At 46.2% G+C, this 13,700-nt stretch overlaps 1 protein-coding gene across 8 annotated transcripts in view; it reads right to left on the minus strand.

The window, feature by feature from the left end:
* KCNAB2 (potassium voltage-gated channel subfamily A regulatory beta subunit 2) overlaps positions 1 to 13,700 on the minus strand; it is a 137,329-nt gene that overhangs the window by 31,040 nt on the left and 92,589 nt on the right. For all 8 annotated transcript variants that reach the window (XM_061600964.1, XM_061600959.1, XM_061600960.1 and 5 more), the window contains 2 exons: positions 5,747 to 5,790; positions 546 to 583 (listed from right to left, as the gene is read on the minus strand). In XM_061600964.1, the coding sequence (XP_061456948.1) occupies positions 546 to 583; positions 5,747 to 5,790 (82 nt within the window). The remainder of the gene's footprint in view (positions 1 to 545; positions 584 to 5,746; positions 5,791 to 13,700) is intronic.

Raw genomic sequence — 13,700 nt, forward strand, 5'->3', positions numbered from 1 at the left:
AGGCTGGCTTTTGGAGAGGGAAAACAAACTTGCTGTTGGAAACAAACTTTCTTCTAACCCAGGGTTGGGGAGTGTGTGCCCCCCCTCCCCAGATGCTGCTAGACTCCACATCTCATCATCTCAGACCCAGAGCTTGGACAAGTTACTTTTTTGAACTACAACTCCCACCAGCCCAATCCAGTGGCCATGCTGGCTGGGGCTGATGGGAGTTGTAGTTTTAAAAAGTAACTTTTCCAAGCTCTGCTCAGACCACTGGCCATAGTGCCTGGGGCTCACGGAGGTTGGAGTCTAAGAACAGCGGGGGGGCACAGGTTCCCTACCCCGATTTAGGGGATCCTCCTACCCAGTTGCGGCTGGTCGCTGGACGTCAGCAGGGCAGTGGAATCAGCTCCGAGTTTTAGTCCAAACTTTCAAGGTGCTGAAGCACCTTGGACAGCTCCTTGAAAGTCTGGACTAAAACCCGGAGTGGATTCCAGTGACCCACTGACATGGAGCCACCAGCCACAACTGCAATTATTCAGCTGAGGCAGAGAACAAATTCTTACCTCGTCCGTAATCTGTCCACCGAATGTCACCCATGTTCCTAGGAGAAAGAGAGAGAGAAAGAGAGGTGGAAAATGGATTTTAAAAGCCGAGAAGAAATATTTGGAGAGTAACAATGAAGAGAGGCTGGAATGCCCTCCCTCGTTATTAACTTCTAAGAGAAATGTGAAAACACTCCTGTTGACGCCGCGTTTGATGACTTCTCCTTGGACACCCTGGAATTGTTAGCATTTGAGAGCAGGTGGTTGCTTTTAGGGGTTTTTAACTCTTTTTTGAAGGTTGCTTTAAATTGCTTTTAGACGTTTTAACTGTATGTAGTGTTGACGTGTCTGCCAGCCGGGGCTCCTTCGGAGGAAGCAAATAAGAAAGCGAACGAAGAGTAGAACAGCTGAAGAGTTTATTATTTGGGGAAGGGGAGTGGTTCAGTGGCAGAGCACCTGCTTTGCATGCAGAAGGTCTCAGGTTCAATCCCTGGCAGCATCTCCAGGTCGGGCTGGGAATGCCCCCGTACGAAACCTACAAGAGCTGCTGCCAGTCAGTGCAGACAACACTGAGCTAGATGGACCAACGGACTGACTTGATAGAAGGCAGCTTCCTCTACTGGATTAGACCAAGATGTGTTCATCTGGTTCAGTCTTCTGTCTTCCACAGTGGCCAAGCCGACACTTCTGGGAAGCTCACAAGAAGAGCACGAGGGCCTTTACTGGTGAGGAGAGGAAACGGGCGATTCATTGGCAGAGAAGGCTTGTCCATTTGGGCAAATGGGGCAGCTCCAGTCTGCCTTCAGCCAGTGTCCACCTGCCTGCTTTCTTCCTTGCAACCAGTCCAGGGGGTGGCACTGCCTGTCACTCTCCTCAGACTTAGTGCTCCCCTTGTAAAACTCAGCAGGAAGAGGAGGATGGGGGCAAAATTAGAGTTAGTTGGCCCTGTCTGCCATTGGCTGTAGCTCCACCTATGGCTGGGCTCCCAGCCTTCCACCCCACCAATCCCAATGGGCACCAGCCATCACTGCTTGCCGGCATACTAGGCACCCTGCAAAACTGTTCTGCAAAGCAACCGTGCTGCCAACCAGAAGAGGAACCCACAAAGGATGAGTACTCTGGGCTCACGGGAACCTTTGGATTTTGAGATCTTAAAGTTATGCGTCATGGGAGAAGAGCATGCACCAGCACACCACTTAGGAATGACCGATCAATCTGGGTGGCAACTTCAGTCAAAAGCCTGCCTTTTATACGAGGTAAACTGGGAAAGCAATTTTAGCATGTGTTTTAATTGGCGTTTAAATACGTGTTTTTAAATTTGTATATTTGTTTTTATGTTTAATTGTTGTAAACTACCCAGAGAGCTTCAGCTATGGGGGGGGGTATACAAATGTAATAAATAAATAAATAAATAAAAAGGGTCCACAGATTTGACAATGGCTGCCTTTCACATAACTCAGCAAATAAAGTAGAAAACCTGGCATGGAGATTGAAAAGGAAGGAAGGAAAGAAGCAAGCCTGTTCTTAAAAGTAGCGATCAGCTGGCAATGAAACGCTGCAAAATCTGTACCGGTCGGCTTGATGAAGCAGAGAACGGCTGCTCGGTGGGTCAGTCTGCTTTTAACCCATTTATTCTTAAAGCCATGAGGTGCAATGCGGACTGAGCTTGAATGAAAAAAAGAAGTGGTAACTGAGCTGTAAGATGTATCTAGCACGGGGAATAGGTCTGGCGCACCCATTGTGGTATAAGAACTCTGAGACTGTGTTTCTTTCCCTGCCTAGAGGAATGACACCTGCAACTGGAGCTCAAAACAACTGTCATGCTGGAACAAGCTCGAGTCCATCTAGAGCAGCATCTGGTTTACAGTAGCAACCAGTCAACGATCCCAATACGCAGCCCACGGACGGCTGTCGAGGGCACCAGAATCCAAAGCTAACCATGAAAAGCGTCGAGGAAGCACAATTCACCCCTTGTGAGATTTTACAGATTCTTGAAGCAACCAGCTGTGAGGTGTGTGGCAGGTGTTCCCCCCTCCCAATTTTCCAGACTTAGCAGGCCCGGTGCCAGCAAGCAGCCAGGTGGGGCACAGGCCTGAGGGGCCTGGCTGCTCTTCAAGGGCCCCTGCCTACATCTACAGGCTGGGCCTGGGACAGCAGAGCTCTGCAATCCATGATGGCATTGGTTTGTGGACTCAAGTCACGCCTCGCAACCCAACGCTGATGGCAGAGTGGGTGGTCCACCACCGTCCCAGACAACACCTCCTACCCACAGATGGCACAGGCTTCTGTGCAGGGTGGCAGTGGGGGTGCTGCTGTTGGTGCCCGATGGCCCACCCCTACCTGGCACCAACCTTGAGGCTTCCTTCCTTCCTGTCTTCTAACTCCTCACCCTGGGCATGGAAACTGCGCACAGTTATGATGGCAATGGTCACGGATTTGTCCAGCAATGAACGTACACCACCCACAACCCCAAGCTGGTGCTTTCCAGATGTGTTGGATGACTACTTCCATAATCCCTGACCATTGGTCATGCTGGCCAGGGCTGATGGGAGTTGGAAACCAACAACACCTGGAGGGCACCAGATTGAGGGAAGGCTGCTCTAGATCAAGGACCAGCAGCTGGCCTGCAGCCCAAAAAGGTTTATACTTGCCCATTCTGGTTTCCCAGCATTTTAATCAAGCTAAAACTGGGAGCAACAAAGGGAGTCTGCCAGAGGTGTAGTCGTCTGGGGTCATGGGCTGGGGAGGGGGGTTGTAGACCCAATACTCTTTTGGGAGCAGGGTCCCAGCCAGGTCCCAATGTATGAGCCAATCAGCATGAAAAGGGAGTATGTTAGCCACTGAGAAGAGTCCTTGCCCTTTCGTACTGATTGGAGCCACGGAGAAGACTTTTCAGTAGCTAACACACAGCCTCCCCTTTCATGCTGATTGGCTCCTAGGGTTGTCTGTTGTAGTGGAGTGCAGCCTCGTGAGATGACAAGGGGTGGGAAAGGGTGTGTGGCATGACTATCATGAAAGGACCCTGCACTTCTGAATTTGTCACTACACTGCTGGAGCCCACAGCTGTAAAAGTGATATAAAGCAGCTGGTAGGCATGCCAGTTGTACAGGACCATCTTTTTTCATCCCAAACTCTTTTTCCAACAGAAGATTACTTGTAATTTAAAACAACAATAAGACCTTCACAACACAGTTGGATCTGTTCATCCATTCAACAAAAATCCTCCGTCTTATATTTCCAGGCAATATTGAGGCAAGGCTCTCAAAAGCAAGTCTGTGAATGGTTCTGGGGACAAAGATAGAAGGCACGGCACACACTTTGCAGGCAGAAGGTCGGGTGCCACCGAAGGGAGCTTCCTATGTCTGCTTATTTTGCTAATGAAGCAATTCCCCCCTGGAAAAGAAGACATTGCAAACATAGGAAGCCACCTGATGCCAAGTCAAATCCTTGGTCCATCTAGCTCAGTATTGTCTACACTGACTGGCAGCAGCTCTTCTCACCCTACCTGGAAATGCTGGAGAGTGAATCTGGGACCGTCTGAATATAGAGCAGACGATTTACCACTGAGCTACTTCTCTACAAAACATGTTGGGAATTAAAGATGTATTCACTAATAGGCAAAAAACTTGCAGTTTAAGGACGTACCTATAGCCCACAGATATTTCTATCAAACTTTAAAAAGCAGGTGTTGCCACCACTCACCATATGCTCAGAGGCACATGTTACCAAATTCTTCCAAGCTACACAGGAAGTGGATTGGACAGTGAATAGGCCAACCCAAATTGCGTTTGCATTTTGACAAATTTGTAGGGCAGTACAATATCTCAGAGAGGAGGTCAGGTCTCCTGCTCCCCTGGTGCATTCACTATAGCTGCCCAATTTCCCTGCTTTTTAAAGTTTGATAGAAATATCTGTGGGCCATAGATACATTCTTAAGCTGCAAGGTTTTTTTTGCCTATTAGTGAATTCATCAGGAATGAAAGCTATTTCCCATCAACTGCAAAAAAAATATAGAGATCATCTCATTTGTGCATAATTCAGGATAGGACAAATGTACTCTATAACTATTGGATGAAATTATTCAGTGGTTATAGACTAGTTTGGGTGCTCTTCACATACAAATTGGGGAAATATCCAGTGTTAGCCATAAGAAGAGACCCACTGAAATGTCTGGACTTAAACTACCGGAGGCACATAAATTTCAGTGGGTCTATTCTGAGTGAAACTGAGTTAGATACAACTCTTTATAAACAAACAGAAAAGCAAAATGATAGCATTATTATGTCCTCTCTGAAGGGCATGGGTTATGCAGCCAAATATACTTCCAGTCCACTGAACCGCTGTTGCAGTCACAGAGAAAATCCTGATTCTTCATGGTTTGGCCATTGTGGGTCTAGACTTGTAGTTGGTGCATCATGCGAAGGAGAAACAATTCCCCTACCCAATGTTGCTGGAAAAGCTAATCCTGGTTGAAATTATGGAATCGGCTGCTTCAAAACATGGCAATGGTCACCAGCCCACACCAGGGCTGGTTTCCAGGTGTAACGGCCCCTCTGGCAAAGTGCCAACATCAATCGACAGCAGCCTCACCATCTGCCATTCTCAAGACTCGCCCCAGTGGAGTGTCGCTATGGGGATTTGTGGGAAATTCAAAAGGGCAAGTGGCGTCGTAGACCTAGCCACTGCCCCCAGATAAGCCCACAGCCAGGATAATAGGTGGGTGGGAAGGCCAAGCGACTGTGCCAGTAGGCCCTGTGGGTACTGGGTGCCGACACTGGTTCTGACCTATACCAGTTGAAAAAAGGACAAATTCATGAAGGAGAAGTTATTAATCATGACAATTATGTGGAAACTCCACGTACCTCTGATAGAGATGGACAAACTGTTACTTTCAGTTTCTTATTTTTCCACTCTTAACTTCAGGTCTGCCCATTTCCACAACAGTTTTATTTATTTATTTAAAAAAGTCTCCATGAAAATGTCTCTATATTTTCATGTGCATTTCACCTAATGACCACATTTCCCCCCAGGCAATTTCTCTTAATATAAGGCATTTCTGTACATTATCTTTGTTAATGTATACATGTTTGTGCATACCTTGGCTACGCTACTCTGCATTTTCCACAGAGCGGTGCAGGGAGGAATCTGCTGTTTATACACCCAACTGAATCCAGCACCCCCGCAAGTTGGATTAAAAGGAAGACCCCGAGACTTCTACTTACCCAAACCAAGACAGGAAACTCGGAGCCCTGACTTCCCAAGGTTTCTGAAAAAAACAACAACCAGACAAGCGATACTTCTTAACAGGCAGCTGAAAATGTCAGAAATAAATGCTGGCCGTTGGCCTCTTTGCGCTGATGCTTACAAGGAACAGACGCCATTTCAACACCCATTCGTATTTTGCCATTCCCAAAAAAACTATACGAGGGAAGGGGAGGGAGGCAGAATACCATTTGGTGCTTTCGTAATCATGCAGAAGTGGCTATAAGGGAACGTCCTTTTCCAGATGGGTTAGAACCTTCTTCTGGTGGAAGCAGAACTGATGTCAGGAGACCTGTGACTGGATCTCTCCCAGATTTTTTTGAAACATATATTAACAGAAGGCCCCTGCTGGATCATATTGGGAAGGAAACTCTCTCCTTGAGGAATCACGGATCACTTGAAATCACGTTTAGCTTGGCTCAAGGCATCCCCAGGGAAACAATCCAGTGCATTCCACCTGCACTTCCCCCACCCCTTCCCAGGTAATATGATGATAGTAATTCTAACATACCTCACATGGTTGTTGTAAATATTACTAAAATAATACACACAATACTCATGGGAGGGGGGACATTTATAGCACTATTATTCCACTTTAAACAGTCATGGTTTCCCTGAAAGAATTCTGGGAACCGTAGTTTGTTAGAGTTGTCAGGAGGCCCTCGATTCCCTTGCAGAGCCACAATTCCCAGAGTTCCTTAGGAACAGGTAATGACGGTTAAACTACAATTCCCAGGATTCTTTGGGGGAAAGCCATGTGTGTCTGCAGTGCTATGATCCTGCATTCAATATATAGTGCAGATGTTGCTCCAACTTCAAAGGCTGGAATTATTTGCAGAAAAACACCCAGCACAGGCCCTCGGGGAGATTGGGCAAGTGAGTGTGTGATACATCGCTGGGAGCCATCTGTCACTTCCTGCAAACCACGGACTAAATCTGTAGTGGCGGCTCCATCGCCTCTCGGCTTTTTCTGACCTTCCGCACGAAGGGGTTGGCCTTCAGCCTGGGTTGCTGCGGGAAGCTCTTCCCCGCACATGGCATTGCCAGGTGAAAACTTTGACATTTTGCTCAGAGCACCCATGGAGAGGGGCTGGCCCCTCCTCCTGGACCCCGCCTCCATTTTCTCTGACAGCACCATCATCAGACACCTCACTTTCCCCAAGCAGACCCCCTGCCCCCTCACAAGACTCTCCGTTCTGGCAGATCGGCACACAGAGAAGAACCCACTTGCTGCCCACTCCAATCAAAGACTGCTAATCTCTCGCTTAGCATACTCAGCAGGGGGCAAGCAACTGGGGGAGAGCAAGGCACCCTTTGCACAGGGTTGGCTTCCCCCACTTACGTAGCCCACCTCTTGGCTTCTCGACTGAGGAAGTGGCCCTTGAGTCCCAGTGAGACCCAGAAGGCTCTTCTCAACGTGCCTCTTGCAGGAGTCAGGACAGCCAGAGCCTGACACGCCTTTCTGTGCTCACCCCATCCTTGCAAACCTCAATGTGCCTGACAGAAGGTTCTCATGGCATCAGATTACAGTGGGCGGTCACAGGAAGTGGGGTGGCCAGTGGCCACACAAGGCACTACCCAAAAGAAGTCCTGGAGATTGTGATCTCCAGGATGGAGTCCCTCATGCCATTGACTGACACGGAAGAGGCTCCATCCTAAAGGGATGCCAAAGCTCTCCAACCATTTGCTCTCACTGCCCCATATGCCTGGAACTCCCTTCCGGAGTCCCAGGCATCTCCTGCCCCCACAAAAGACACCTATCCATTTTGTTGTTGTTATGTGCCTTCAAGTCGATTATGACTTATGGTGACCCTATGAATCAGCGACCTCCAAGAGCATCTGTCGTGAACCTCCCTGTTCAGATCTTGTAAGTTCAGGTCTGTGGTTCCTTGATGGAATCAATCCATCTCTTGTTTGGCCTTCCTCTTTTTCTACTCCCTTCTGTTTTTCCCAGCATCATTGTCTTTTCTAGTGAATCATGTCTTCTCATTATGTGTCCAAAGTATGATCACCTCAGTTTCATCATTTTAGCTTCTAGTCATAGTTCTGGTTTAATTTGTTCTAACACCCAATTATTTGTCTTTTTCGCAGTCCATGGTATCCGCAAAGCTCTCCTCCAGCACCACATTTCAAAGGAGTTGATTTTTCTCTTATCCACCTTTTTGTCTGTCCAACTTTCACATCCATACATAGAGATCGGGAATACCATGGTCTGAATGATCCTGACTTTACTATTCAGCGATACATCTTTGCATCTGAGGACCTTTTCTAGTTCTCTCATTTTAAGGTCTGTTTTCATGATGTTTTAAAGTGTTTTTAGTGTTTCTGTTTACTGCCCTGGGCTACTGCTGGGAGGAAGGGCAGGATATATATCAAATAATAAATTAATAAAAACTTGTTTCTGAGTAAACAAACATAGGATTGCACTATAAATATCTTGACAGGTTGCATAAATAATAAACATCTTTGACAGTCATGCTTATATAAATATTTCTTCATACTATGTCCCAATAAGTATCTGATTTCACACTATGGTTGTACATGATTACTTCCTCTACATTTTAATGTGCCCTTCTTCCTTGGGGTGGTCATGGTTCCCCTCTGTTGTTGTCATCCTGAGAGGCAGATTAGGCTGAGAGATGGTGAGTAGCCCATGGTCACCCAGTCAACTTTATAGCTCATCTCCATTTTAAAAAATAATTTAAAAAATTTACACGCAGGCAAAGTTTGTGAAGTAGATCCACACAATAAGTTTAAAGCACATTCAACTTGCATTTAAAGAGCATGACTTCCTCTAAAGAATCCTGGGAAGTGTAGTTTCCCCATCACAGTTATAGTTTCCACCACCCTTAACAAACTACAGTTCCCATGATTCTGTGGTGTGATTAATGTGCTTCAAATATGTGTTGCTTTAAATAGTGTGGATCTGCACTAGGTATGGTTTGCATTCATTAGTGAATTGCAAAGAACAATTTTTAAAGATATTTCTTTTAAACGGGGAGGTTGTAGCTCAGTGGTAGGCCATATGCTTTGCATGAAAAGGTCCAAAATTCAATTTCTGGAAGAGATTATTGCCTGGAATCCTGGAGAGCCGATGCTAGTCCAGGTCATCAGTACTCAGCTAGATGGCACCAAATGGTCTGAATCGCTATAAGGCAGATTCCTTTGTTCCTAAAAGTGGATTTTATTTTATTTACAACATTTATATACCGCTTTATTGCAAAAAATCTCAAAGTGGTTTACAGAAAGAATTAAAACAATACAATTATTGGCAAAACAGTTAAGGACAGGTATTTAAAAACATTCAAAACAATAAAATCAACAATGAGTTAAAAATAGATTAAAACATAATAGTTTCTACATGCCTGGGTAGGCTTGCCTAAACAAAAATGTTTTTAGCAGGTGCTGAAAAGAGTACTATGAAGGCATCTGGCTAATGTCAATAGGCAGAGAGTTCCAAAGTGTAGATGCCGCCACACTAAAGGACTGATTTCTTATAAGGACAGAACAAGTACTATATGGCACCTGTAACATGGAAAGCACACCTTGAACTTGGCCTGGTAGCAAATCAGCGACCAGTGCAGATTTCAGAGCAGAGGTATTAGGTGCCAATATGGTCTCACCCATGTCACCAATTGTGCCACAGCATTCTGCACTAACTGCAGACCCCAGGTCAGATTGTGCTGCATGGGGATTTCAGTGACCATGGCTGACTGGCTTCCAGGATTTTTTTAGTTTTGGTTTTTGGTTAGGAATCCTGAACTGGCTGTGGGATGCTGAGTTTTCTGCCTTACTCATAGGAATCTTGTTGTTGTTGGTATGGTATTGCATTTACGAAATCATCACTGTCTTTTGCTTTTCTTTTTCTGTTTGAATTTCATTTACCTTTAACCTCACTGCCTTACATCCAGAGATGCAACAGCAGTGGTTCCATGCACTCAGCTCAACCCCCTTAAATCCACTGATGATGCATCTTGTTGGTTGTATGATGGTTTGTTTCTTGCCCAATAGTGGTAAAAGAGAATTCACATACTGGGAAGTGTGGCTGCAATTGTTGGCTACCACAAGGTAGACAGAAAAGGGTAGAGAATCTCCTTACTCTTACTCATTTCTCAGACCTCTTTCTTAAGTGAAGGGTCAAGTCTGTAAAGAGGTTTGGAGCAGCCATGTTAAAAGATAGGGGCAGGGCATTCCAGGCAGGGGGTTGCCAATCCGGCTTGGATATGAATGTCTTTGCAGAGGAACCCTAGTCAAGCTTTACCGACAACACAATCCAAACTATATCTACTGAGAAGTAACTCCTATTAAGTTCTATGGGGCTTAGTAAATGTGTTTAGAACTGCAGCCTTCAGGGGTATCCATCTTTACTCCTGAATGCTCCCATCCAGCTTCTTCACAACACTAGGCTCCTTTCTTCCTACAATGGCCTTCTGGTGACTGGCCTGACCTCAGGGCACTTAAACTCTTTTTGCCAGAAGCAAGTATATTAAATGCTCCGTACCCAGGCTCCATCTTTTAGCGAAGATCTCAATCTTAATTTCCAATCAGAGACATGTTTTTCTTTGAATTGTATGCTCCACGCAACTGTGGTTGATGCTTAGTTTCATGCTTAACGACATCACTACCCCCCCGTGGCATCACTCAGGCTTGTCCTTGTGACATCACTAAGGCCTGCCCCTGAAATCTTCTGACCTGGCAACCCTAATCCCCACCAGGGTGCTGGACTCTGCCCACCACAGCTTTTGGGTCTACTTTAATTTTGTAAATGCCGTTGCTAAAACTGGTGAGATCTTGGGGGGCAGGGAAGAGAATCATTTGCTTGGAGGTGGTGGGAAACGACCAGGCCCCTAAATGCGAGCAAGCCATCCCTGCTTTACACTGACTGAAATGAATTCCTTGACCCAAACTACTCCTATACTGGCACAAAAGGACAGACTTCTGTAAAGGGAAAAACATCCCTGAACTTTGTTGAGTTACTCTGTATTAAGGGACTGTGCAGACGAAAAGATACGTACAACAATCTGTCGAAGTTCAAAATGAAATAGTTGTAGAAATCACGATGGATGCTCTCGGAAAGATAAAACATGTTTCTGTTTGATGGCAGCGATCTTATGTTTTTCACCTAGCAAAATTTCTTCAATTTTTGAGAGGATCACCTTGGCCCAGTTTATTCTCCACTCACCTTCCAAGGAACCAAAACAGCTCTCAGTTCTCACAGGGCGATCCTATACACGTCAACTCAGAATAAATTATTGTTTCCAATAGAGTTTATGCCCAAGTCAGCATGCCCATGATTGCAGAGTTCTTCACCCTTAAATGGTCATGGAATCCTATTATTTTGCCTCTGTTAATTTGTACTAGCAGAATGGGCTTAGCTAGGTCTGTGTTCAAACTGACAGGATTTTTTTTAAAAAAAATCTCGTACAAGTGGATGAACGGATGCTGGGTTTGTACATCACATCACAGGGGGTAGCTCAGTGAGAGGAACAAGGAATGATTTGGCAACATGCGGGCAACATCCTCCTGACGGAGGGGTCAAGCTTCCCAATTTGAGACAGGGCACTCTTGGTTATGGCACCCTGGCTATGGAATTCCCTCCCAAGAGAAATCAGCCACTTGCCCTCCTTAACTGCATTCAGGAAAAGTGTTAAGACTTCTCTATTTGTCCAGGCCTTTGGATGAGAGCTTTATGAAGATTTTGTTTAATATTTTTACTGCTGGTATCATCTGCTATCTATAATATATAAAGAGAGTTGTTTTGTAATTGTTTTTATGCACTTTTATTACTGCCCTGGGCTGACTTTGGGGAAGAAGGGCAAGTTATAAATTATAAATAAACCGCAAGGAACAGCATCCAAATATCCTTCCTTCCAGGCAGTGAAAGATGGGATCCCTGGAACATTATTCACATAATGAGATATTTAGAAGATGCCCCAGAAACCAGTGCCTGAACCTTCCTTCAACTGAGCCAGACCACTAAACTATCTCTAGATGCAATAAAGAGCAACAACTGTATTGGACAGTGATCCCAAAGAGGAAAGACCCAGCTCCACTGAGCTTGCAATCGGACAACTCACCCGGTTCTGTCTAGGCCGACTGAGAGTTGGTGTCTAGTGTCTCGGGCAAGAATCTTTCTCAGTTGTGCCTCCAGTTCTCTCAATGACTTCTGCAAGGCTTGCCCCATCCCACCCCTGCCAGCAATTCAAGAAGGGCTTGTCCAGAATTCAAACTCAGAACCTCCCACAGTGGAAGCAACATCATGTCTCCAGTCCAGGTGGGAAGGAAACATCTGCGGCTGCTGGACTCCCACTCCTCTCATCTCTGGGAACAATGGGAGGTGCAGTCCAGCAACAGCTGATGTCTCCCACCCCTGCTCCTAAAACAAAAATGCCCAACTAGCAATGAGAAATCCAGTGCCTCTCCCACAGTTTGAATCTTTGAACATCATGGATAGCATGGCCCTTCAGGGTCTCATGAGCATGTAGTCTGCCACTAAAACCCTCCCCTAATGAGGTTGATGAGCCTAATGTGAAAGTTATCACTGTGGATAGCACATTCATACCATGGCCACCCACCCACCCACAGATCATGTACTGGACCCACAATGGTCCTTTTCGCTGGACCAATGGTGCTGTGAGGACAGCAAGCTTTCAAGCTACACAGGAGTCTTCTCCTCCTCATTACCCTGTCAAAGCAACTGGTCTAGTTTTTGAGCCACAGAAACTCATCTTTATCCTCTTTGTGTTAGTTGATAGGGAGGTCAGCACATGAGCAATGTAGAAGATCTTCTTGGGCAGACTCTTTCCTCCTGAGGGAAAAGAGTGATGTACCACTCAGAAGCTTGCTACATTACAAACACCACAGGACCCAGTCCACGGGTGTGCTTCCTATAATTTTCACTCGCATCTGATTTTGCTCTGGAGCTGTCACAGCTGTGGTTTTTCTCTTTTCTGATATGGAAATTTGGAAAACAAACCAGAACGTATCCAAGCCAAAGAATGTCATAGATTCAGTGGCAAGAATGCCACTGAAGTGCTTCCTATGGACACCAAACTGCCCACAGTTAGATTCGGAGTATCAGTGCAAAGTTTTGTGGTGGCACAAGAATTCCCATATAAGGTCTAAACATTAAACATTTCCCCCACCCCGCCCCACAAATCCTGAGAGGTGTGGGGAGGCAGTGCTTAATTCCTAAGCAGAAAGGCGTGGAGCACAGGGCTATGTGGAATCACTACAAGGAAGCCCTCTGATCCTTAATTCTAAGGCAGAGATGCGCAGCCTTTAAGGCACTCTGTGTACACTCTGAAATAACAGGGCTTAACTTGCATTTGCATAAAAAGGCAGATGCTTCCAGATGAGCAGAACTGACTGCCTTCAAGTTGATCCCTACTTATGGCGACCCTATGAAGAGGGTTTTCCTGGCAAGCGGTATTCAGAGGGGGTTTACCATTGCCTCCCTCTAAGGCTGAGAGGCAGTGACTGGCCCAAGGTCACCCCGTGAGCCCCATGGCTGTGTGGGGATTCGAACCCTGGTCTCCCAGGTCCTAGTCCAACACCTTAACCACTACATCACACTGGCTCTCTTGAGCAGAATAGGCATGGTTAAAGGAGAAGAGGGTACAAGGATGCAAGTCACTCCTGCTGGGAGGAAGGGCGGGATATAAATCAAATAAATAAATAGGTAAGTCACATCACCGTCACATGCATAGCTTACGTTGCTTTCCCCAGGACAACCCAGGCAGGGGCCAGTAGATGCTATGGAAACTGGAGTGGGCAGTTCTTACCCTCGAGTGTCTCAGGAAGAAAGGGTCTTTCCCAAGGAGATCTCTGACTTGAGTACGCACTTGAGTTGCTAAAAGGCGGCACAGGGGGGAGCCCCTGGAAGGCTGCGCATCAGGGACCAGCAGGGCCAAG

This window comes from Rhineura floridana, chromosome 18, assembly GCF_030035675.1.
Source record: "Rhineura floridana isolate rRhiFlo1 chromosome 18, rRhiFlo1.hap2, whole genome shotgun sequence".
NCBI lineage: Eukaryota > Metazoa > Chordata > Lepidosauria > Squamata > Rhineuridae > Rhineura > Rhineura floridana.